The sequence below is a fragment of the Equus quagga genome, chromosome 14, assembly GCF_021613505.1.
Source record: "Equus quagga isolate Etosha38 chromosome 14, UCLA_HA_Equagga_1.0, whole genome shotgun sequence".
NCBI classification, from domain to species: domain Eukaryota; kingdom Metazoa; phylum Chordata; class Mammalia; order Perissodactyla; family Equidae; genus Equus; species Equus quagga.
The window spans coordinates 92,517,926-92,544,774 of record NC_060280.1 but is presented as its reverse complement, the minus strand read 5'-3'; the positions used below and the strand labels follow the sequence as shown (position 1 = coordinate 92,544,774).

At 44.1% G+C, this 26,849-nt stretch overlaps 1 protein-coding gene across 2 annotated transcripts in view; it reads left to right on the top strand.

Moving 5' to 3' along the window:
- Positions 1–26,849, top strand: part of ADGRE1 (adhesion G protein-coupled receptor E1) — a 58,117-nt gene that overhangs the window by 1,481 nt on the left and 29,787 nt on the right. The window contains exons 2-7 of one of the 2 annotated variants that reach the window (XM_046684610.1): positions 926–988; positions 4,947–4,979; positions 18,321–18,467; positions 20,644–20,799; positions 20,922–21,041; positions 22,896–23,042. In XM_046684610.1, coding sequence (XP_046540566.1) covers positions 926–988; positions 4,947–4,979; positions 18,321–18,467; positions 20,644–20,799; positions 20,922–21,041; positions 22,896–23,042 — 666 coding nt within the window. The remainder of the gene's footprint in view (positions 1–925; positions 989–4,946; positions 4,980–18,320; positions 18,468–20,643; positions 20,800–20,921; positions 21,042–22,895; positions 23,043–26,849) is intronic. The other variant, XM_046684611.1, reaches the window with a different exon arrangement.

The window sequence follows — 26,849 nt, the reverse complement described above, 5'->3', positions numbered from 1 at the left end:
GATGAGAATGATGATGGTGGTGGTGATAATCATGATGGTGATGATGAGGACGGTGGTGATGATGATGATGGTGGTAATGGTGATGACAGGGATGACGAGATGATGATGATGGTGGTGGTGATGGTGATGGTGATGATAGTGATGATGATGATGATGATGATGTGGATGTTGGAGAAGAGCTAAATGCTGGGGGACTGTACTGCCTTTTAGATATTTTAAAACACTAATCGTGGGACCAGCCTGGTGGCCTAGTGGTTAAGTTTGCATGCTCCACTTTGGTGGCCCAGAGTTTGCAGTTTCAGATCCGGGGTGCAGACCTAGCAGTGCTCATCAAGGCACACTGTGGTGGCTTCACACATGAAATAGAGGAAGATTGGCACAGATGTTAGCTCAGCAAAAATCTTCCTCAAGCAAAAAGAGGAAGATTGGCAACAGATGTTAGCTCAGGGCCAATCTTCCTCACACACACAAAAAACTAATTGCCCCACCCTCTCATGAAATTTTTACACTACAGATATAGTGTATATCTAATTATATATTACATGTATATCTATATGTATCTTATACATAAAAGAGTAAGATTTTTTTTTTTCATTTCTCCCCAAGAACCACATTTTACTGTTTTGGAGGACATATCATTCCTTTTGAGAATGGACGTTTTATTGTATGTTTTTGAAAACCAGCTGGAGCTATTTTTGCAATTGAAAATAAATTGAAGGCAATACGAACAAAATGAAAAGCAAACCTAAAGTGCAGAAAAGCAGGAATGGTTGCTGTGAAATATGCGAAATAATGTATGTTTGTCACTCAACAGGGTCTCTCATGCAGGATCACCAAACCTGAGGCCACGCCAGCAATAATTTTTAAGGTTGATCCCAAACAGCCTCTTGGTGGTTCACAATATTTTTGTTTTCTTTCTACACAGGGTGTTGTCGTATATATAGCTGTGAAACGCCCACATCAAGCCCGCTGGGATCAAAGTCATGGCGTAAGTTGGTCAAAGAGAATCCGTATGCCCAAAGTGGTGGGAGGATGTTTTCTGGAGAGGAGATTCTTTTGTTCAGAGGCTCACAGCTGAACACTTGCTAGGAGCTAGTTAGTGGCAGAACTAGGGATAACAACCAGGTCGCCTAGTTCCCATTCCAGGTTCTTTCCTTTGTGCCTTGCACTTGCTGTGTAACCTCAGGCAAGTCTCATAACCCCTCTCATCTTCGGTTTCCTCAGCTGTGAAATACAGATAATGAGGGTTCCTATCCCACAGGGATGTCATGCAGCTTGAATCAAAAGAGGTAACTTTGTGAGCCACCTGGTTTGTGTGACAAGAACTTCCTAAATGGTAGTATGGTAGGAATAGGGATGAAATTTACTCAAACTACAACTCAATGTGGAAAACAAATCCATTTTTTAATGTTTCGCTAAGAATTCTCATCTTCCACATAAGCTCCTGCTGGATAGACGAAGAAAACATTGACAGTTCTTAGCGTTCTCAGTGTCTCAGTTCTTGGTTTAGTCATATTTGGGAAATCTAGTTTATACTGTATGAAGAATGAGCAGTTCCTCCCAAGATGGCATCTGGGTGTTGGTGTAGGGGCAGCTTACGGGATCTTGTAGCTGTGAAGTGTGGACTCCAGATGGGGTGTTTTGTCTACTGGTTGAGCCAGTCCTTGGTTCTTGCTTGTCCAGCAATCCTCTTGGAAGCTCCACATCTCTCAGGCATCCACACAGGAGCTCCTGGTTTCCATGTCCAGGCTACAGGAACCCAGAAGAGTTTTCTCAGGCCCCCTAGTTATCTCCCTCTGCTGATTCTGATCCTCGGCTCCCATGCCATGTTGGATGTGGCAATAGCAGAAGGCGAGCTTTTGTTGAGAGGAGTCGACCCTTAGCCTTGATGCCCCTAAATTCACCCATCCCTATCTGGGTGTCTCTGAGGTGACCCATCTCCACTTACATTTAGCCTTGAGGTGAAGTGGCAGAGAAGCAGGAGTCCTGGCTAGACTTCTTCATCTTGTCCTTCTTTTAGCTTCCCACAGTTTTCACTCTTCCTGTATAATAGGTATTTCCCTTCCATCGTATCCTGAGTCCTCTCTACCCTACAGCTTAATTAGAACTCTAACTTCCAGTCCTCAAAGCCTAGCGATTGGAAACATTTTTATTGAGATACAACGTTGTGCAAGTGTGAGGTGTACAATGTGTCGATCTGATGCACTTAAATGTTGCAAAATGATTGCAGTGTAGCATTAGCTGACACCTTCATGACCTCACATAATTACTATTTTTTTCTGTGGTGAGAACATTTAAGATGTGCTCTTAGCAAACTTTCAAGTATAGAATACAGTATTGTCAACTACAGTTACCATTCTAAAATTACATCAATATATTTCCAGAAAGATCATCCTTGATTAAAAAGAAAAATCCATCATTATTATAGAGCCCAGGAAACTCTCGGCTGGTGAGGAAGAGACTGTATTAATTTCCACAGCTCTGGGACCCAGCTCAGACCTGGCACAATACAGGCAGGTTAGGTAGATAAATAAAAGGAAGACCACGTGCTCCACATAGAGAGTAAGAGAAGTGTTACGGTAGACGGATGTACAAGGTATTTATAAATGGGAACTCAAAAGGATTAACATCTGAGAAAATTTGGTACTATCAGGATTAACACTGCATAAACACAGGTGGGTTAACTTTGTGCAAGTTCATTGAAGTGTACGCTTACAATAGTTGTGGTTCTCTGTATCTGTTACACTTAATAAAATATGATAAAAATGCACATACTTTGACACAACAATCCTCCTCTAGAAATTTACTCCAAAGAGATAGTCATGTAATGTCAGAGATTTCTCACTATATGCTCAAGGATGTGCACATTCATGCTACCCAGGTGACAACCTGGAATAAACTAAATGTTTTTTACACTTGGGGACTGGTTGGATAAATTGTTGTGTTTGTCAGAGTAACTCTAGCTACTGTAATGAATAAAATCAAAACTGTCAGTGGCTTAATAAAAAAGAAATTTAATTCTTGTTTGTTGAAGCGTCCAATGCAGATTTTTCTGGGTAATGGGTGGCCTTCCTCCATGTGTTTATTTGGGGACCCAGACTCCTCCTGTCTTGTTGCTGAGCCATGCGAGGGTCTCAGAGTCTTCTGCAGACAGTGGCAGAGGGGGAAAGAAACAGTGGAGAAGGCACACACCCTTTGTAAAAACCCAGGCCTGGAGCTGACACATGTCACTTCTGCTCACTGTCACATGACCATACCTGGATGCAAGGTGAGCTGGGAAATGTGGTCTGTCATTAGGCAGTTGCCTCCTAGTGACAATTCCACACCCTGGAAAGGGGAATGTGGAATTTTTGTTTGATCTTTGGCTGCCTCATTACCTGTGGCACAGTTATAGCCCATGGATATAATGGAATACTATGCAGCTGTTAAAAAGCATGCATTAGGTCTGTATAGACTGACATGGAAAGTTGACCAAAACATATTCATTTCTTAACTTTTTATTACAGAAATATTTCAACACTCAGAGGTAGGGAAAATAGTATAAAAAACTCTCATGTGCCCATTGCCCAGCTTCAACCCTTGAGAAATTTTGCTCCTCTTTGTTTGCAAGACATACTGTTGAGCAAGACAGCAAGTAGAAATGGAACCGAGCTGCCCGACAGAACTTTCCACGTTGACGGAAATGTTCTAGCTCTACAGCGGCCACTAGTCACATGTGGTTATTGAGCAGCTGAAAAATGGCTGATATGACTGAGGAATGGCACGTTTCATTTTATTTAATTTTAATAGATTTAAGTGTAAATAGTAGCTACTATATTAGAGAGCACAAAAGATTGTAGATTGCATGATACCATCTGCGTTAAGAAAATTGTGTGAATTTATAAATTTATTTCTGTTTGATAATATGTTGGCATGGTTGAGTTTGCAAATACAACCCAGCCTTGAAGGGTTCACGCTAAGCTTTTGACATTAGTTACCTCTGGATATAAAGACGGGGGATGGGGAGATCTTCACTTTTAATTTTATACACTTCTGCATTGTCTGATTTTTTTTTTTCACAAGAAGCAATTATTACCTTCTTAAAAAGAGATAAAGGAGCTGGCCCTGTGGTTTAGTGGTTAAGTGCGCATGTTCTGCTTCCACGGCCCGGGGTTCGCTGGTTCACATCCCGGGTGCAGACATGGCACCATGTGGCACACTGTGCTGTGATAGGCATCCCATATATAAAATAGAGGAAGATGGGCACGGATCTTAGCTCAGGGCCAGTCTTCCTCAGCAAAAAGAGGAGAAATGGCAGCAGATGTTAGCTCAGGGCTAACCTTCCTCAAAAAAAAAAAAAGATAAAAACAAAAGAAATGAAAATAAGGATTACCATCTGCTTTTGGTTAGTTTCTGTACAAGCGGAGCCTGAGACAAGGATTCTTGTGTGAGTAATTTAGGAAGGGAGGGCTCTCAGGACTCACTGGCCGACACTTGTAGGAGTGAGGAAAGCAGGATAGGGCAGCGGGAGAAGCTAGGCACTCAGAAGGCATTTCAGGGGAGGTTCAGCCACAGCCCCATCCCGCAGCGTGAATTGCACCAGAGACGGTCGCCTGCTCTGAGGCAATGGGATGGCTGTGCTGTTGTATTCCTGCATCTGTCACTCATCACTTCTAGATCAGCGAAGCAGCTGGCGGATGAGTGTGCTAACCCGGTAAAGTGGATGGGGGGTGGTGCCGAGAGTGGCTACCACCCACCTTTCTCACCTGGCAAGGTGTGAAGAACTCATGAGCTGATGTGGCTGAACCTCCAAGAAGAGACTGGATTCTCCTCTTCATAAAGCCATGCTTTCATAATCTGCCATGTGCTCTCAGCACGCAGGGAGATGTGGAGCCTGGCTGGGCGAGAGGAAGGCTCGTGGCCAGATCGCCAAGGGAACTAACGACTTCTCTTTCCTCTGCTTCCAGGTGAGAAGCTGAACTTGAAGGGGACGGCTTTTGGTAAGAGACTCCCCTGGACTGAAAGCCATCAGGCCATGGGCAAGGGCCTCCCTCTTTCAGTTTCATCATCTGACTGATGGGTATGGGGACGACCCCTACCCGATGGGGATGGTGAGGATTCAGCTCCACGTGGAGTTGTTAAGAGGTGGGCTCTGGAGCCACACGTCCTGGGTTTGAAGCTTGGTTTTGGCGCTCATTGCCATGGAGACCCCAGGTTTTTCAGCAAATTCCCCAAGACTTAAGTTGCCTTGAAAATGAGGGTGAGAGGAGTTGATCCCGTGGGGTTTTGATGAAGATTAAATGAGTACAGGCGGTGCTTAGAATGGTACTTGAAACAAGATAAGTGCTCAATTATGTTAACCCTCCCTGTCCCCCTCCTTTTCTCCTCTCTCCTCCTCTTCCCCCTGCTGCTCCCTCCACCTTCTCCTCCTCCCACTCCTCCCCCTCCTCCTCATCCTCCCTCTCCTTTTCTGCCCCTCCTTCTCTTCCTCCGTTCCTCCGCCGGTTCCTCCTCCTCCTCCTTGGAGGAACACATATTGTGTGGTTCTTATTGGCTGGGCTGAAGCTGAGTCAAAGCTGGTAGCCAGCGAGGGGCACGGCCAGGACAATGACCAGGTCCCCTGACTCCCTCCCAGCGTGTGTCCATTCTCCTTTGCTCTTCTCTTGCTTCCTAACTTGTGGTGTGACCTGGGACAGCTTACATGAACTCTCTTGGGCATCCATTTCCACATTTGTAAAATGAAGTCGTAACCTTTCCCTTAAATAGGGTGACTGACCATCCTGACTTGCCCCAGACCAGGGTCGGGGTTGGGGGGGCTGGTTCCCGGGACATTGGACATTGAGGGCTAACAACAGGAAAGTCTCGGGGAAGCCAGGACAACTCAGTCACCCTACCCCCGAGCATTATTGTGGGGACTGCAGAAAATATATGGAAGGGGCCTGGGGTGCATGGAAGTCACTTACAAAATGGAAGCTCTAGTTGTATTTTAAAAGTCCCTTTGCTTCTCTGAGTCTCATTTTTCTGATTAGGTCAATTAAATGACCATTAAATTATTTTGAGGATCGTGTGTGTGTCTCAGTTGGATTGTTGAAATGGTCAATGCCCTGGTCTCCCCACTCCTTGCTCTTCCAAGAGTGGCCAGAGGGCACCTGTGAGCACCTGAGTCAGGTCCCGCCCTCCTCTGCCCACAGCCTTCCAGGGCTCCCCCCTCCATGAGGGTAAAGGCCCGAGTTCTCCCTGTGGCCCCCCAGGCCCTGCATAACCTGGCCCATCCCCTCTCTGCTCTCCCTCCTCCCTCTCTCCCCCTTGCTCCTTCTACTCCAAACATGTGGGTCTCCTTGCTGTTCCTCCCACATGCCAGGCACAGTCCTGCCCCAGGGCCTTTGCACATGCAGTTCATTCTGCCTAGAAAGCTCTTGTCCTGCATATACATGTGGCTCTGTGCCTCACCTTCTTTATGTTTTAGCTCATGTGTCATCTTCTCAGTGACTACTCTATTTTGGACATTGTATCCCTCACCCCCGCCTCTCCAGATTACCATGTTTGTGAAGGTGGGGACCTTTGTGTGTCTTGTTCCATTACTGAATCCATAGTGCCTAGAATAGTGCCTGGCACATAGCAGGTATTTGTATTTGTCAGAGTTACCCAGGGAAACAACCAATAGGATTAGGATGGATATGCATATATCTCTCTCTGTGTGTGTATATTTATATGTAAAGATTCATTTTTGGAATTGACTCACGCAATTATGGAGGCTGGCTCGTCTCGAGATCTGCAGGGTGAGGTGCAGAGATCATGAGACTGGAAGGAATTTGGAGGACTGAGCAAGTAAATACGGTTGATGCAACAGGACAGGAGATGAGCTGGAGAGGTCAGCAGGTGGCCAGTCACACAGGACTGGGTTGTTATTCTGGTTTCCAGTGGATCTGAGTTATGAAAAATTGAGCTAGAAGAGAGTATTGGGAAGCTCAGAGCTGGGAGACCACAAGTGATAACATGCCGGAAGTCTGCAAAAAAAAAAATGTTGCATCTGTAGCTGAAAGAGGAAGCTGGAAATGAGAAGAAAGATATTATCTGAGCCATCATACAGGGAAGGGAAATAAACAAGACATGCTGCAGGGAGCAAAAAGCCTGGCTCTCAACATCCTAATAATGATAATCCATCCCTTATATTTTTATGGCACTTTATAAAGAGCTTTCCCGTGATATCCCGTCCTACCAGTCGATGCTGGCGTTCTCATTGACTCTTCTCTTTATTTCACACCCCACGCCAATCCATTGGCAAATCCTATTAACTTAACCTGCAAAATAACCAGAATCCCATGATTTCCACAGCTCCCACCTGGGTTATATCCACCATCATTGGTCACCTGGACAAGTGTGGTCGCCTCCTCCCTGGTCATCCCAACTCTGTCCCTTTACAGAGCATCTTCCGACCAACGGGCAGAAGGATCATTTTCAAACCTAAGTTGTGCTGTCCTTCCTCTGCTCAAAACCCTTCCATGCTCCCGTCTCTCTCTGATAAAATGTTGAAGTCTTCCAATGGCCTAGCAGATCCTGCATGATCTGGCCGTGTCACCTCCTTGCACTCCCCCTTCATCCACTCTGCTCCAACCACACCGGCCTCCTTGTAAATCTGTGAAATCACCGGGCAAGGTCCTGCCAATGGGCATTTGCACTTGCTCTTTCCCCCACCTTAAATAGCTCCAAAGCTCAGTCACTCACCTCCTTCAGGTCTTTGCTTAAATGCTGCCTTCTCAGTGAGGTCTCTACTATTGAGCACCAACTAAGCATCAGGCACTATTCTATGCACTCGGGATGCAGTAGTAAATAAGATGGTCACAAATCTCTTCTGGGAGCTCACAGACCCTCAGGGAGACAGACTTGAAACAACCAATTATGAAAGTTTTTACACGGAATTATTTTAGAAATTGCCTGAAAATGTATTCCATTTCCAGCCAGACCTACCTCTTCTCACGTAGAAGAAGTGCAAATCACGCACTTTGGGTTTTGACAGGCTTGGCGCTGCCACTCACGGGCTGTGTGCCCTCGGGCAAGTTACTTAACTTCTCTGAGCCTCAGTTGTCCACATCCGTATAATGGATAAGTTGTATTTGTTTCCTATTGCTGCTGTAACAAATCACCAAAAACTTGGTGGCTTGAAGCCGCAAAAGCATATTCTTCCAGTTCCGAAGGGCAGAAGTTTGAAATGGGCCTCACTGGGCTCAAAGGAAGGTGTCGGCAGGGCCGCATTCCTTTCTCTAGGTTTTAGGGGAGAACTGGTTTTTTGCCTTTTCCAGCTTCTAGAGGCCACTGTATCCCTTGGCTCGTGTCCCCCTTCCTCCATCTCCAAAGCCGGCAATGGCTGGTCAAGTTTTTCTCACATTGCATCATTCTGACTCTGCCCCTCCTGGTTTCATCCTTCGCTTACGAAGATGTCATCTCTGTGATGACATTGGTCCCACCTGGATAACCCAGGGTAATCTCTCCATCTCAGGGTCTGTTGGTTAACACTCTTAATTCCATCTGCAGCCTTAATCCTCTTGCCAGGTAGCACAGCACATTCACAGGTTCTGGGGATCAGGATGTGGTCCTCTTTGGGGGACCATTATTATGCCAACCAGAGGAAGGATTGTGTCAAGTGAGTCTCTTCCCCGGCACCTGGAAACCTGGCCCACCTGTGGCTTTGTTCTCCTGGAGGTCGCGGTGTGGCAGTGGAGATGATCACTGAAGAGCTACTCACTCAAATAATTGAGCAATTATAATTATGATAAGTGCCTTAAAGAAGGAGCACAAGGAGCTATGGGGGAGTCAGGGAAGGCTTCTTGGAGGAAGTGACATTGAAGCAAGAACTGGAGAATGAATAGGAGCTGGCCAGGCAAAGCAGAGGCAGAGGGAACAGCACGTGCAAAGACCCTGTGGTGGGAAGGCTAGAAATGGAGCGTGAAGGGAGATGGGGTTGGGTCTGGCCACTGGGGGCTTTGTGGGTCTCGTTAAGTAATTTGGATTTTAATTCTGAGAGCAGTAGGGAGCATTCTAGGCAGGGGTGGGGGGTGGGTGATCAAATTTGCATTCGGAGATGATTGCCCGGAACTATGGGGGACGCAAGGATGTGGAATCCAGAGGAAGATCTGTACCAAGCATACCTGTGGAGATGGAGAGACGTGGGTAGATGTCAAATATTTGGGAGGGAGAATCATGGTGGACTGGGGACTCGTTGGAGGTGAGTTGAGGGCTAAACAAATAAACTGAGTACAGAGGAGTGAACCCCACTTGTCCTGGGGCTGGACTGGCGAGGATGCAGTTTTGATCATTTCCATAGAAATTGAATGACAACTTTGATGTTTACTTCTTTTTTTCCCATTTTTATCTCTGTAAGATATACTGTTTTTTTATGTAATTTTTTTATTGTGGTAACATTGGTTTATAACATTATATAAATTTCAGGTGTGCATCATAATATATTTCGAATTCTGTGTAGATTACATCGTTTTCACCACCCAAAGACTAGTTACAATCCATCACCACACACATGCACCTAATCACCCCTTTCACTTTCCTCCCTCCCCACTTCCCCTCTGGTGACCACCAGTCCAAGCTCTGTGGCTATGTGTTGGTTTGTCGTTGTTTTTATCTTCTACTTGTGAGTGAGATCATATGGTATTTGACTTTCTCCCTGTGATTTATTTCACTCAGCATAATACCCTCAAGCTCCATCCATGTTGTCACCAATGACCGGATTTCATCATTTCTTATGGCTGAGTAGTACTCCATTGTGTATAAATACCACATCTTCTTTATCCATGCGTCCCTTGATGGGCACCTAGGTTGCTTCCAAGCCTTGGCTATTGTGAATAATGCCACAATGAACATAGGGGTGCAAGTATCTTTATGCTTTTGTGTTTTCAAGTTCTTTGGATAAATACCCAGCAGTGGGATAGCTGGATCATATGGTAGATCTATTCTTAATTCTCTGAGGGTACTCCATACTGCTTTCCATAGTGGCTGCACCAGTTTGCACTCCCACCAGCCGTGAACAAGGGTTCCCTTCTCTCCACACCCTCTCCAACACTCATTGTTTCCTGTCTTGTTAATTATAGCCATTCTGACCAGAGTGAGGTGATACCTCATTGTAGTTTTGATTTGCATTTCCCTGATAGCTAATGATGTTGAGCATCTTTTCATATGCCTGTTGGCCATCCATATTTCTTCTTTGGAGAAATGTCTGTTCTGATCTTTTGCCCATTTTTTAACTGGGTTATTAGTTCTTTTGTTGTTGAGATATATGAGTTCTTTGCATATTTTGGATATTAGCCCCTTATCTCATATATGGTTTGCAAATATCTTCTCCAAATTGGTAGGTTGTCTTTTCATTTTGTTTATGGACTCCTTTGATGTGAAGAAGTCTTTTAGTTTGATGTAAGTCCCATTTGTTTATTTTTTCTATTTTTTCCCTTGCACAGTCAGACGTGGTATTTGAAAAAATGCTGCTAAGATCTATGTTGAAGAGCATACTGCCCGTGTTTTCTTCTATAAGTTTAATGGTTTCAGATCTTACAATCAAGTCTTTAATCCATTTTGAGTTAATTTTTGTGCATGGTGTAAGATAATGGTCTACTTTCATTCTTTTGCATGTGGTTGTCCAGTTTTCCCAACACCATTTATTGAAGAGACTTTCCTTTCTCCATAGTAAGTTCTTGGCTCCCTTGTCGAAAATTAGCTGTTCACAGATGTGTGGGCTTATTTCTGGGCTCTCAATTCTGTTCCATTGATCTGTGTGTCTTTTTTTTGTGCCAGTACCATGCTGTTTTGAATACGATAGCTTTGTAATATATTTTAAAATCAGGGAGTGTGATACCTCCAGCTTCCTTTTTTCTCAGGAATCCTTTGGCTATTCAGGGTTTTTTCTTGTTCCATGTAAATTTTAGGATTCTTTGTTCTATTTCTGTGAAAAATGTTGTCGGAGCTTTGATAGGGATTTCATTGAATCTGTAGATTGTTTTAGGAAGTATGGACATTTTAACTGTGTTAATCCTTCCAATCCAAGAGCACAGAATATCTTTCTATTTCTTTGTCTTCTTTTATTTCTTTCAACAATGTTTATAGTTTTCAGCGTACAGGTTTATCACCTCTTTGGTTAAGTTTATTCCTAGGTATTTTTGTTGTTGTTGTTGCAATTGTAAATGGGATTGTATTTTTTTAAAAAAGATCAGTACATGAGCTAACAACTGTTGCCAATCTTCTTCTTTTCCCCTCCTTCTTCTTCTCCCCAAAGCCCCCCAGTACATAGTTGTATATTCTAGTTGTAGGTCCTTCTGGTTGTGCTATGTGGGATGCCACCTCAGCATGGCCTGATGAGTGGTGCTATGTTCGTGCCCAGGATCTGAACTGGTGAAACCCTGGGCTGCAGAAGTGTAGCATGCAAATTTAACCACTCAGCCATGGGGCTGGTCCCTGGGATTGTATTCCTAATTTCTCTTTCTGCTACTATGTTAGTGTATAGAAATGCAACTGATTTTTGTATGTTGATTTTGTATCCTGCAACTTGACTGTATTCACTTATGATTTCTAAAAGTTTTTTAGTGGATTCTTTAGGGTTTTCTATATATAAAAGCATGTCGTCTGCAAATAGCGACAGTTTCACTTCTTCTTTTCCAATGTGGATCCCTTTTATTCCTCATTCTTGCCTGATTGCTCTGGCTAAGGATTCCAATACTATGTTAAATAAGAGTGGTGAAAATGGGCATCCTTGTCGGGTTCCTGTTCTTAGAGGGATAGCTTTCAGTTTTTCTCCATTGAGAATGATATTAGCTGGGGGTTTGTCATATATGGGCTTTATTATGTGGAGGTATTTTCCTTCTATACCCGTTTTATCATAAGTGGATGCTGTATCTTGTCAAATGCTTTCTCTGCGTCTATTGAGATAATCATGTGATTTTTATTCTTCATTTTGTTAATGTGGTGAATCACATTGACTGATTTGCAGATGTTGAACCATACCTGCATCACTGGAATGAATCCCTCGTGGTCATGGTGTATGATCTTTTCAATGTATTATTGTATTCGATTTGCTAGTCTTTTGTTGAGGATTTTGGTATCAATGTTCATCAGTGATATTGGCCTGTAATTTTCTTTTTTTGTGTTGTCCTTGTCTGGTTTTGGTATCAGGATAATGTTGGATTCATGGAATGAATTAGGAAGTCTCCCCTCCTCTTCAAAATTTTGGAAGAGTTTGAGAAGGATAGGTATTAGGTCTTCTTTGAATGTTTGGTAGAATTCACCAGGGAAGCCATCTGGTCCTGGACTTTTATTTTTGGGAGGTTTTTGATTGCTATTTTGATCTCCTTCCTGGTGATTGGTCTATTCCAAATTCTCTACTTCTTTTTGGTTCAGTTTTCGAAGGTTGTATGATTCTAAGAATTTATCCATTTCTTCTAGATTATCCAATTTGTTGACGTATAGCTTTTCAGAGTATTCTCTTATAATCTTTTGTATTTCTGAGGTGTCTATTGTAATTTCTCCTCTTTCACTTATGATTTTATTTATTTGAACCTTCTCTCTTTTTTTCTTGGTGAGTACAGCTAAAGGTTTGTCAATTTTATTTATCTTTTCAAAGAACCAGCTCTTGGTTTCATAGGTTTTTTTCTGCTGTTTTTAGTCTCTATTTCATTGATTGCTGCTTTGCTTTTTTATTATTTCCTTCCTTCTACTGATTGTGGCTTTGTTTTTCCTTCTTTTTCCTTTAGGTGCACTGTTAGATTGTTTGTTTGGGATTTTTCTTGTTTGCTGAGGTAGGCCTGAATTGCTGTAAACTTGCCTCTTAGAACAGCTTCTGCTGTATCCCATAGATTTTGGCCTGTCATATTTTCATTTTCATTTTCATTTGTCTCCAGGTAATTTTTTATTTCCCCTTTGATTTATTCATTGACCTGATCTTTGTTCTGTAGCATTTTGTTTAATCTCCACATTTTTGTGGCTTTCCTGATTTTCTTTCTGTAGTTGATTTCCAGTTTTATACATTTGTGGTCAGAAAAGATGCTTGGTATTACTTCAATATTCTTAAATTTATTGAGACTTATTTTGTGGCCTAATATGTGATCAGTCCTGGAAAATGTTCCATGAGCATTTGAACAGAATGTCTATGCTGCAGTTTTTGGATGGAATGTTCTATATATATCTACTAAGTCCATCTGGTCTAATGTGTCATTTAAGGCCAATGTTTCCTTATTGATCTTCTGTTTGGATGATCTATCCATTGGTGTAAGTGGAGTGTTAAAGTCCCCTACTATTATTGTGTTACTGTCTATTTCTCCCTTTATGTCTGTTAAAAATTGCCTTAATATATTTAGTTGGGTACATAGATATTTACAAGTGTTATATCCTCTTGTTGGATTGCTCCCTTTATCATTATGTAATGCCCATCTTTGTCTCTTGTTACAGTTTTTGTTTTAGAGTGTATTTTGTCTGATACAAGTATTATATAAGTACTGTTACCCCCAGCTTTCTTTTCTATGCCATTTGCTTGGAGTATCTTTTTCCATCATTTCACTTTCAGTTTGTGAGTGTCTTTAGGTCTGAGGTGCGTCTGTTTTATGCAGCATATACATGGGTCTTGTTTTTTTATCCAACCGGCCACTCTATGCCTTTTCATTGGAGCATTTAATCCTTTGACATTTAAAGTAGCTATTGATAAATATGTACTTATTACCATTTTGTTACTTTTTCTGGGAGTTTTAGTAGTACTTCTCTGTTCCTTTCTTCTTCTATTGCTCTCTTCCCTTGTGGTTTAATGACTTTCTTTAGTATTATATTTGACTTCCTTTCTCTTACTTATTTGTGTATTTATTATAGGTTTCTGCTTTGGGATTACCATGAGGTTCACATATAATAACCCGTGTACATAGCAATCTATATTGAGTTGATGGTCTCTTTAGTTTGACCTCTTTCTAGAAGCTCAATTCTTTTACTCCTCTCCTCCCACATTTTATGTTTTTCCTCTTTTATAGGAAGATTAGCCCTGACCTAACATCTGCCACCAATCCTCCTCTTTTTGCTGAGGAAGACTGACCCTGAGCTAACATCCGTGCCCATCTTCCTCTACTTTTTATATGTGGGACGCCTACCACAGCATGGCTTGACAAACAGTGCCGTGTCCACACCCGGGATACAAACTGGAGAACCCTGGGCTGCTGAAGCGGAATGTACGAACTTAACAACTGTGCCACCAGGCTGGCCCCACATTTTATGTTTTTGATGTCATATATAACCCTGTATTTTGTGTGTGTGTATCCATTACCCTCTTATCATTCAAATAGTTAATTTGAGTACTTTTGTCTTTTAACCTTCGTATTATCTTCGTAGGTGGTTGATCTGCTACCGTACTGTAGTTTTGCCTTTCCAGTGATTTTATTGCCTCTTTTTGGGATACTTTTCTTATTCCTATTTGTAGTCTTCTCTTTCCCACTTAAATAAGTCCCTTCAGCCTTTCTTGTAGAACTGATTTCTTGGTGATAAACTCCTTTAATTTTTGCTTGTCTGGGAAAACCTTTACCTCTCTTTCCATTCTGAGTGATAACCTTGCTGGCTATAGTATTCTTGGCTGTAGGTTTTTTTTTTTTTTTTCCTTTCAACACTTTAAGTATATTGTGCTGCTCCCTTCTGGCCTGTAGGGTTTCGGCTGAGAAGTCAGCTGATAGCCTTATGGGGTTTCCTTTGTATGTCACTTTTTGTCTTTCTCTTGTGGCTTTTACGATCCTCGCTTTGTCTTTAATTGTGGTCATTTTAGTTGTAATGTGTCTTACAGTGGGCCTCTTTGGGTTTAACCTGTTTGGTTCTCTCTGCGCTTCCTGTACCTCAGTGTCTGTTTCCTTCCTTAGGTTAGGAAAGTTTTCAGCTATTATTTCTTCAAAGAGATTCTCTTCCCCTTTGTCTCTGTCTTCTTGTTCTGGGACATCTATAATATGAATATTAGTGCACTTGATATTGTCCCAGAGTTCCCTTAGACTGTTCGGGTTCTTTTTAATATGTTTTCTTTTATCTGTTTATCTCGGGTGATTTCCTATAGTTGTTCATCCACCTCACTGATCCATTCTTCTGTATCATCTACTCTGCTATTGAGTCCCTCTAGTGAATTTTTCATTTCCAGTATTGTATTCTTCATTTCTGGTTGGTTCTTTTTTATATTTTCCAATTCTTTGTTGACATTCTCACTGTGTTCATCCAGTCTTCTCCCAAGATCAGTGAGCATCCTTATGAGTTTTTGTTTGAACTCTTTGTCAGGCAGATTGCTTATTTATGTTTCATTTAGTTCTTTTCCTGGAGTTTTGTACTGTTCCCTTGCTTGAAACGTATCCCTTTGCCTCTCATTTTGCCTCTTTCTCTGTGCTTATATGTATGTATTAGGTGGGTCAGCTATGTCTCCTGATCTTGGAGAAGTGGCCTTATGTAAGAGACCCCTTTTGAGGCCCAACAGTGTGCTCCCCTCTTGTCGCCAGTTCCAAGTGTTCCAGGAGTGACCTCTGTGTGGGCTACACGTGTCCTTCTGCTGTGGCAGGGTTGCTCTTGCTGCAGGTGCACAGGCAGGCTAGGCTTTCTCTCCCTGGCAGGCTGTTTGTAAGTCTGGTTTGGGGAGCCCCAGCACAGTTGGCTGCAAGGTCTAATAGCACACTCCTGTTGCAGTTATTCTGTTCGGTGAGTAGGCCCCCAGCTTGGCTGGTTGCTAGGTGCTGATGATTACAATTTCTATAGTCCTTAGGCCTGCAAGGCTCTTGTCAGCTCTCTCAGGATTGCAGCTGAGTGGGGCTGGCCCTAGGCACAGGAGCACCCGATTGTTTCAGGCTTTGGAAGGTGGGGCCAATCCCCTATGTGGCTGTTTGAGAAGCACAAGTTTTCTGCCACAGATAAGCCTCACCCCCCAAGGGTCCTCACCCAATCTCAACACAGTCCTGGCCCATGCACACATCCCGGCCCCCTGGAGCATACCCCTTCACCCCACTGCAGAGGCCCCCACACTCTCTGCCAATACCCCCCACATTCTATCTGCTCCTCACGCAGGCCCTGCCCCCCAGAGGTGGACTCACTCATCTGCCTGCAGAGGATCCAGGCACCCAGTCTATGTAGGCCAACAAGTAGCCTGAGGGCTTGCTGTCGGGTGGGGCCAGTCCCTAGGGCAGGCTGCCTGCCCTGGCTGAGCTGGATTAAATCAGTGCTCTAGTGGGTGTGGCAGACCCTGGGCTGTCAGGCCAGGGGAGGAACTCCAGTGGTGTCTGCCAGCGTCTGTGTCAGCACACCTGTACCAGGTCACTACAATGGCTGCTGCCACTGTCTCAGTCCCCAGAGAGGTCTCACCTCTCACTGAGATCCACCCAGAGCCTACAAGGTGAGTCTCTTTTCGCCAAAGGACTGTGCACCTTTCTGGTGATTTTAGGTTGCTGTCTGAGATGGGTGAATTTGGGCATGGGCCCTTTAAGAGCTGAGTTTTTCCATTTATATCCCATAGCTTTTCTGGGGGTATTCCCCATTGTAGTTAACAGCCAGCAAAGCCAGATATTATGAGACTCGTCTCAGTTGTGCTGAGTCTGAAGGATGCTTATAGCAGTATCAGGCCCCCAGTCAGGTCCCCATTTCTCCAGAGAGGGCTGTGTACCTTAGGTTTGCTCCCAGCTTGCCAAAAGTGAAGCTCCGTGGCTCCTGAAGGTGTTTTTTTTCTCTCCTGAAAGGAATTTCTGCCTCTTCCGCCTTGGTCAGGACTGTCCCTTATTGTGGGGGTTCTTTTTATCCAGTTTTTGCTTCTTTCTCAGGGTTAATTTTTCCAAGAAGAGTTGTAACCTGGTTGTGTTCATGGGAGGATATGGGTTCAGAGTCTGCCTACACTGCCATCTTGAGGAGATCTCTGATGTTCATTTCTTAGAAGTCTCTTCTTCTCTCCCTCATAAATCTCCAATTTGTGGATGGAACAGGGTGACAGGGCTACCCTGTCTATGAAATCATCTCAGCTCCCAGGTGCCTTCCATCTTGTTGTTTCTCCATCCCTCGGTGTGGAGGTTTTCCAAAGCATCACCCCCATGGTTAAGGATAGATCACCTCACTCTGTCCACATTCTTCTTTCCCCAGGGGAAAGGGGAAAGGAGGAATGAAGGACATGCTCCTTCTTTTTAAGGGCGTGGCCAAAAGGTGCACATATCGCTTCTGCTCATTTCCTTTGGCCGAAACTTAGCCACGTGACTGCACCTAGCTGCAAGAGAAGCTGGAATTGCAGCTTAACTGGATGGTCATGTTATTCAAAGGAAGAGGGGGAGATGGGGATGGGGGCATAGCCACTGTTCTCTGCTTCGAGGTTTCCTATGGGAGCTTTAACCCGGGTAGTCCTTGCTCCAAAGGCTGTAACTTTGACTCTCATACTCTTCTGTCTGGAGCCCCAATGCTTATGGTGTGGTCCACTGACCAGCATCATTCAGGCGCTTGTTAGAAATGCAGAATCTCAGGCCCTTCCCAGACCAGCTGAATCAGCATCTGATTTTCCAAGATCGCTCAAGGATACCAGGCGCAGCAGATGCTACTGGTCCATGGACCACACTTGGAGAAGCAAGGGTCCAGATCAGTATTTCTCGCACTTTCATGTGCACACAAATCACCTGAGGATCTTTCTAAAATGCAGATTCTGATTCAGGAGGTCTCGGGCAAGGCCTGGGACTTTGTATTTCCATCAAACTCCCAGACATTGCTGATGCTGCTGGGCCATGGACCACACTTTGAGTGGCAAAGGTCTGGGGTCTACAGGGTCCTTGACCGAGCTGGTTCTTAGGGCAGCTGTAACAAGTTATCACAAACGGGGTGTCTTAAAACAACAGAAATTTATTCTCTCACAGTTCTGGAGGCCAGAAGTCTGAAACCAAGGTGTCAGCAAGGCCATTCTTTCTCTGAAGCCTCTAGAAAAGAATCTGTTCTGAGGCTCTCTGCCAGCTTCTGGTGTCGCCAGCAATCCTCGGCATTCCTTGACCTGTAGGTGTATCATTCCATCTCTGACTCCATCATCCCATGGTATTCTCCTTAAGCCTGTCTCTGTGCCTCTTCTCCTCTCCTTATAAGGACACCAATCATATCCGATTAAGGGACCACCCTACTCCAGTATGATCTCAACTAAACTTACATCTTAATTGCATCTTCAAAGACCCTATTTCCAAATAAGCTCAACTTCTCAGGGACCAGAGTTTAGGACTTCAACATATCTTTTTGAAGGACACAATTCAACCCACAACAGTTTCCTTCCCTCTCAAACGCTGGCTTCCTCTGCAGCCCCACTCTGGTGTGCTAATACAAACTCTTCCTTCTATGCTGCCTAGAAACGAATGAGTGTGTGGATACCACCATCTGCCCAGCTTATGCAACCTGCACTGACACTTCAAAAAGTTATTACTGCAGCTGCAAAAAAGGATTCCTGTCTAGCAACGGACTGGCACAGTTCCAGGGCTCAGGAGTGGAATGCAAAGGTGAGTTCACGCCCCCTCAAAGGTGGTAGGAAAATCAGGTGGAAGCTAGCTGGCGTGGCAGGTGTAAGTACTTTTCCTTTTTCTTTCCCCCAAATATTATATTATTTCCTCCCTTCCTTCCTTCCTTCCTTCCTTTCTCTCATGAGACTTATTCCTGGTCACTAAAATTTCCAGTGATTAGAAAGCCACATTAGGATGTGCCTTCAGTCACCCCTCCACAGTTACTGCTATAACTAATAACTGCTAACAGTTATTGAGTGCCAGGCCCCGTGTGAAGGGCTTTATGTGCATTTTCACTTTAAATCGACTATGAGCGTTGTGATGATCTCCATTGTCCAGATGAGTAAAGTGAGGATTGGAGAGCTGAAATGACTTGTTGAAGGTCATGCAGTTGACCTGGAATTCAAACCCAGCTGTTTCTGACTCTAACCATGTCTGTCAACCATCTCATCCAGTTGCCACACTCTAGTTAAGAGGTATTGGGGAAACATATTTAATCTCTCTAAGCCTCAATGTTTCCATCTGTAAAATGAGTGTATAAGAGCGTCTACCTCAAAGGACAGTTGGTAAGATTAAATGCAACAATGTATGCAGTATCCTAGGTGCATGTACAATATCAAGTGCTATATTAACATAAATGATATGATTCCCAGAAGGAGCTAAGTTCTTTGTCCCTATTCCTTATATCTAGACCCTAATTCTCCTCTTGACAGTAAAGATCTGATTATGCCTATGAATAAGCCCAGTGGTTGGTAAACTTTCTATAATGGGCCAGATAGGACATATTTTGGAAGTTGCAAGCCGTATGGTCTCTGTCATGGCTACTCAGTGCTCCAGTCGTGGTGCCAAAGCAGTCGTAGGTGATACATAAACAAATGGATGTGGCCGTGGCTGTGTTCCAATAAAACTTTATTTACACAAACAGCTGCTGGACAAGATTTGACTCATGAGATGTAGTTTGCTGAGTTCTGAGGCAGATAATTCATTTCTATCATTGTAGTTTTTAGGGAGATCAAAACATCCTTCTTTATGTTTGGGCTACAGTTCATGGGTTATTCCATCAGCTCACTAGTGCTGGTAGACCCTGGTGTTTAAATCTGGGGTGAAATCAATATTCCCCGTGTAGAAAATGATGGCTACTACAGCAAAAATTTTCGTCCACTCTGTATCTTTGACCCCCAGTATGGTTCATGACACATTGTGAGTATTAAATAGATATTTCTTGAATGAAAGAACGTGAACCTTGTTCGTTAGTCAACTCTAATCCGTCCTTCTGTTGACAGGCACTTAGATTATTTCTAATGTTTTACGACTTCAAACAAAGCTGAATGAGGATCCCTGTGACCTTATCTTGAAGCACAGTGGCAGCTCAAGATTTCTCTCTGAGAGAGGTGCAGTTGACTTGGAGGGTGCCCTAGGAGATATGTCTTGAAATTGTGCTTGCATGACAAGTACATAGAAAATGTTTATTTAGGGTAACTTGGCAGAGCATAGCTGAAGCAAATTTGGGGAAGGCCAACCCACGGTACCATGACTGCAAAATTCCATGGGTGCCTTAACGAGTAAATTCCTAGAGGTGGCTTTGCAAGGTGTTCTAGTTATCCATTGCTGGGTAACAGGCCAACTGCAAACTTAGAGCATGAAAACAACAGCAGTCATTTATTTTGCTCGTGAATGAGCCCATTTGGGCTGAGTTTGGAGAGGATGGCTTGTCTCTATTCCACACAGTGTCGGTTGAATTGGCTCAACTGGAGGCTGGAGGATTCACTTTGAAGAGCGCCCCATCACAAGACTGGCAAGCTGGTGCTGGCTATTGGCCGGCTGCTCCCCCAGGGCTGTGAGATGGAGATCTTAGTTCTTGTCCATGTGAGCTGCTTTTTGATGGCTTGTTAGGCTTCCTCAAAGTATGGTAGCTCAGTTCCAAGAATGAGTATCTCAAGACGACAAGGAAGTAGATTATATTTTTATGACCTGGATTGACTTCCACTATAGTCACAAGCATCCTGAGATTCATGGGGTGGTAACATAAACCCCCACTCCTTGATGGAAAGAGTATCAAATTCACACTGAATGAAGGGCATATGAGATGGAAAACATTGTTTCAACCATCTTTGGAGAATAAAATCTACTGCAGAAGATGAGGCAACTTTGTAACTCCAATTCTTTCTCTATCCAGATATAGATGAGTGTTCTAAGAGGCCCACACCATGTGGTGCTCACTCAGTCTGCAAAAACCTGCCTGGGAGATACAAGTGCAGCTGTTTGCCTGGTTTCTCTTCTCCTACTGGAAATAACTGGAACCCGGCAAAGCCTGGTCGTTTCTTCTGTACAGGTAATGCTCTCGGGATCTCAGGTGTGGTCTTTCGTGGACAGCTACCATTGAGTTGGGTACCTGTGTTTCTCACCTTAGACACTCATTCTTTTGTCTGCTCGCTCTCCTCCACTGCTCCTCAGACATCAATGAATGCCTCTCCAGCGGGGTCTGCCCAGAGCATTCTGAGTGCACCAACTCCTTGGGAAGCTACCGTTGCACCTGCCTAGCTGGATTCTCTTCTAGAAACTCCATCTGTGAAGGTAAAGAGGACCTGCCCTTCTTATTGAGTAGGACCTGCCTACTCAATTAAGAATCACCTCAATTCATGATGCTGTGAGGTAGGGATCATGATCCTCAGTTTAGGAATGAGAACATTGAGGCTCAGAGAGGTGAAGTGACTTGCCCGAGGATGCACAGCTATTAAGTGGAACAACCAGGATTTGAGCTTCTGTTGAGGGAATACTGTAAGTTAGGCAGAGCATCAGGCAGTATTTCAGAGTAACAGGATGGTGGTCGCTCTGTCCACAGAACAGTTTTCTCCTCAGGGGACATTAGTAATGTCTAGACACATTTTCAATTGTCACACTGGTGGTGGTGGTGGGGTTGTGTGTGCTACTGTCATCAAAGGAGTAGAGGCCAGAGATGCTGCTAAACACCCTACAATGCACAGTACTGCTTCCCACAACAAAAAAATGATCTGGTCCCAAATGTCAGTAGGGTTGAGATAGAGAAACTCTGTGCTAGGGAGAACTGAGACCTGGACCTCAGAACTTTTTCCCAAAAGATATTTGAGTTAAGACCTGAGAGTTACTCTCATCGTCCTTCCCCTTCCATGTTAGTCAGTCATTATGTCTTGGGGAATCTACCTGCTAAATCTGTCTTGAATGTCTCGACTCTTCTCCATCCTTGGCTCTGGCTTCATGTTTTCTTCATCTTTACTGCTCCTCATTTCTCCGGTCTTGTCCCCTCAAATCCATCCTCCACACTGCCTCCAGAAAGTTCTCACTGAGACGCCAGGGCTCCATCCTCCTGAGTCCACTGAGGTTCTATTGCTCTCTACGTTTTCTTATAGGGACGATGACCCCACCCAGCATGGCATGGAGTGATCAAGCCCTCATCACAGCTCCTTGGCTTGGACTCAGAGATATCTGAAGTCATGTCTTCTTTTACTAGTGAATTCCTAGCAGTTAGCTATTGCTGAGGAGCAAATTACCCTAAAAGTCAATGGCTAAAAACAACAACCATTTCTTTTTAGCTCTTGATTCCATGCATGGGTGGTTCAGGTGGGGCTCTTCTGGTTTGTTCTTTGAGTCTCAGCTGTTCCTCTTCCTGTGTCTGTGGTCAGCTGTGGTTGGATGGGGCTGGGCTGTCTCACACGACTGGGGCTCATCTGGGATGATCCATTTCTTCCATCCTTCATTCAGCTAGTCTAGGGCTTGTTCAGGTGGCAGAATGCAGAGGCCTAAGGCATGGGTGGAAGAAAATAATCCTCTGGAGGTTTAAGTTTGGAACTGGTACCACATCACTTCTTCTGCATTCTATTGGCTAGTGCAAGTGATAGGGCCAGCTGGATGAAGGGGCGGAAAACAAACTCCACATTTAAAGAGAGGAGTGGCCAAGTCATATTGTACTGCACAAGCCCCATCCTGAGGTGTGGATATAGGTATATATATGTGGCCAGTGAAGTATCACACTCTTGGCAGATATTTTTGGATATATGAATAGATGGATGGATGGATGGATAGAGGCATAGATGCCTAGATACATAGATGGATGGATGATTAAAACAAATGGACAAAGAAAGAAAGGAATAAACAGTTTACTTTGTTCTCTATGCCAAAAAAAGGGGGATATTGCGGCCATTTCTGCAAACTATGATCGTTATGTTTTGAAATCATTTGTCACCCTTTTGCTTACACACTATCAGCCAGAATTTATTCTCATGGTCCTCCCTAACTGCAAGGGAGGTTAGGAAGAAGGGGAGCATGTGTGTACTGGGGAGCCTCAGTGCTGTGTGCCACAACTTAAGAGCATGTAGAGTGAATATTCACTTACCATCTCCTTTCCAAATTTCCTGCTCTGCCTTGATCCCAGTTTTCTCTTCCACTCTCCAGATGTAGATGAATGTGCAGATCCAAAATCTTGCCCAGAGCATGCGACCTGCCACAATAGTCTTGGCAGCTACTCTTGTGTCTGCAACCAAGGATTTGTTTCCAGCAGTGGAAACGTGAGGTTCCAGGGCCAGGGAGAGACGTGTGCAGGTAGGTGGAGGGGTGTGTTGGGGAATTAGGTCCCAGACTGTTTACAAAGGCAACACTGGTGGAGCACGAGTCGGGGTGGGTCTTGGCTGTGTTCAAAGACCTCATCAGCAAAACTGAAGACAATAATCACTCATTCACTCTTCAACCCATACTTTGAGCATGTGCAACATGGCTGGTTCTATTCTGGGGATGACAGATACAGCAGTGAATAACACAGGCAAAAACGTTTGTTCTCCTGGAATTTATTTTCTAGTGTGTGGGGAGATAGTTAACAAAATAAAAATGTATGAAACCTTTCTGTGTTAGGGAAAGTTAAAGGCGGTGAAGACCAATAAGGCAGGAAAGGCAGTTAGAGAGTGCTGTGGTCTAATTTTAAGAGAGTGGTAAGAAAAGGCCGTGCTGAGAATTTGATATGTGAGAAAAGATCCGGTGGAAGTGAGGGAGTGAGAGATTGGGTGTCTGGGGAAGAATGTTCCAGGAGGAGGCAAGAGAAGATAGAAAAGTCTGGAGGCAGGATCCCAGCCAAGCCACTAAGCTCTCCCATCAGTGTGCTCATTCGGTCCTCCCAACAACCTGATGGTATCAGTTTGATTTTACACCCATTTCACAGATGAGGAAACTGAGCTTCCATTGTGGTTGAATCACTGTCCCAAGGTGCAATAGGTAGGAGGTAGGAGAGTCAGGATCTGAGTGTGCCTGGGTGTGGCTTCACAGCCCGTGCTCCCACCACCATGCTAATTTGCCTCCAAAAGAGGCTGCAGCCTCTGGCAGCTCACAATGGGCTTGCATAGGACACATATCAGTTTAATCACCACATTTCCAGTCTCTGAGGTTCCGACGACCTGGGAAGCTGTCGTCTGAAACTTCCAGAGCTGCTCAGAACCTGGATTCCAATCATAATTGTGCCTTTCACAAGCTATGCGATGTTGCACAATTTTGAAGTCTCAGTTTCCTCCTCTGAAAAATGGAAATATCAGTTTGCACCTCGTTGGGCTGCTCTGAGCATTCGTTGAGCTGATGCGTGTGAAGTATCTACCTCAATGCCTGCCACAAAGAAAGCTCCACATGTCAGCAGTGAATTTTGTCTTTTGGTTAACATTTGCTTTCATAGTAATTGCTACGCTCCAGGCTCTGTTCAGAGTGCTTTACAGAGATCACATGAGAAAACTGAGGCACACAGAGATGGATTCTCTGTCCATTGTATTAGGCAGTTCAGGCTGCATAAAAAAATATTGTAGACTGGGGACCTTAAGCAACAGAGACTTATTTTCTCACAGTTCTGGAGGCCAGAAGTCTGAAATCAAGCTGTCAGCAGGGTCGTGCTTTCTCTGAAGACTCTAGGGGACAATCTGTTCTGAGGCTTTCTCCCAGCTTCTGGTGTTTCCAGCAATCTCTGGGTTCCTTGACCTGTAGATGTGTCATTTCCATCTTTGACTCCATCATCATGTGGTGTTCTCCCTAAGCCTGTCTCTGTGCCTGTTTTACTCTCCTTATAAGGATACCAATCATATCTGGTTAAGGGACATCCTACTCCAGTACGATGTCTTAACTTACATCTTAAGCACATGTACAAAGACCCTATTTCTAATAAGTTCACATTCTCTGAGACTAGAGGTTAGAACTTCAACATATCTTTCTGGTGGCCATAACTCAACCCACAACAGTTGCCTGTATGATCTCTGTCAATGATGACTCAATGCTCCAGTTGTGTTGCTAAAGCAGTCATAGATGATACATAAATGACTGGATGTGGCTGTGTGCCAATAAAACTTTATTTACACAAACAGATGAGGGGCCAGATTTGACCTATGGGATGTAGTTCGCTGAGCTCTAAATAAGATCATTCATTTCTACCACCGGAGTTTCCAGAGTGCCCCAAACATCCTTCTTCATCTTTGGGCTACAGTTCATGGGTTATTCAGCCTTCTCAGTAGTGCCGGTGGACCCTGGTGTTTAAAGTTGAGGTGAAATCAATATTTCCCATCTAGAAAATGCTGGGTTCTACGGCAACGATTTTGTCCACTCTGTGTTTCACCCTCAGTATGGTGCCTGATACATTGCAAGTATTAAATGGATATTTGTTGAATGAAGGAACATGAATTTTATTCTTTACATCGACTCCAGATTGAATCACCTGTCAACTGACAGGCACTTAGTTTGTTTCTAATGTTTTACAACTTCACACAAAGCTGGGGTGAGCATCCCTGTGATGGTATCTTGAAGTTCAGTGGCCGCTCCAGTTTTCTGTCTAGGAGAGGTGCAGTTGACAGGGAGGGACAGATAGGAGACTTGCATTGAAGTTGTGCTTGCACGAGAGGTACACAGCAAGTGTTTCTTTGGGGTGATCTGGCAGAGCAGGGTTGAAAGACATTTGTGCAGGCCACCCCTTGCTCCCATGACTGCACAATTCCATGGGTGCTTCAATGTGTCGGTTCCTAGAGGTGGCTTTGCAAGGTGTTCAAGTCATCTGTTGTTGCATAACAGACCCCCTGAAAACTCAGTGCATGAAAACAACAGCAGTCATTTATTTTGCTCACAAACGAACCTGCTATTTGGGCTTGGTTTGGAGAGGATGGCTTGCCTCTGTTCCACACCGTGTCAGTTGACTTGGTTCAACTGGAGGCTGGAGGAATCAGTTTGGAGAAGGCCCACTGACAAGGCTGGCAAGCTGGTGCTGGCTGTTGGCTGGCTGCTCCCCCAGGGCTGTGGGCTGGAGGTCTTAACTCTTGTCCATGTGAGCTGCTTTTTCATGGCTGGTTGGGCTTCCTCAAAGTATGAGAGAAGTTCCAAGAATGAGTTCCAAGAATGAGCATCTCAAGAGAACAAAGAAGTGCATTGTATTTTTATGACCGAGTGTGAGATTTTTATGACGTTGTCTAATACTTTTATGACCTAACATGCAGTTTTTACGACTTGGTGTCACATCCCCCATAGTCACAAGCATGCTCATATTTAAGGGGTGGGAATATATACCCCACTGCTTGTTGGATGGAGTACAAAATTCACACTTAATGACGGGCATATGGGATGGAAAACATTGCTTCCATCCAATGAACAGAACATCTTCCCACAACCAAAAATGCTCCAGTCCCAAATGTCAGTAGTACTGATGTAGAGAAACTCTGTGATAGGGAGAGCTCAGACCAAAACCTCAGAACTGTTTCCTAAAAGGTATTTGAATTAAGGCCTGAGAGTTACCTTCATCCTCCCTCCCCTTCCATATTAAATCCGTCATTATCTCTTGGAGAATCTCCCTGCTACAGACGTCTTGAATGTTTCCACTCTTCTCCATCCTTGGTTCAGCCTTCATCCTTACTATGGCAGCATCCTCACTGGTCTCTCCCTGTCTGCAGTCTTGTCTCCTCTAATCCATCCTCCACGCTGCAGCCAGAATGTTCTCACTAAGACACCAAGACTCCATCTTCCTGAGTCTACAGAGGTTCTATTGTTCTCTACATTCACTTATAGGGAGGGTGATTTCAAACAGCATGGCATGGAGTGATCTAGCCCTCATCACATCCCCTTGGCTTGGAATCACAGATATTTGAAGTCATCTTCATTTTGCTAGTGTAATTGTAGCAGTTAGCTAGTTCTGAGTAACAGTGATCCTGCAAGTCCATGGCTAACAACAGCTGCCAATTTTTTTAGCTCTCAATTCCATGCACGGGCAGTTTAGGTTGAGCTCTGCTGGTCAGTTCTTTGGGTCTCAACCATCTTCTTTGTTTGTCTGTGGTCGGCTGTGGTTGGGCTGGGCTGTCTCAGATGACTGAGGCTCATTGGGATGATTCATTTCTTCCCTCCTCCATT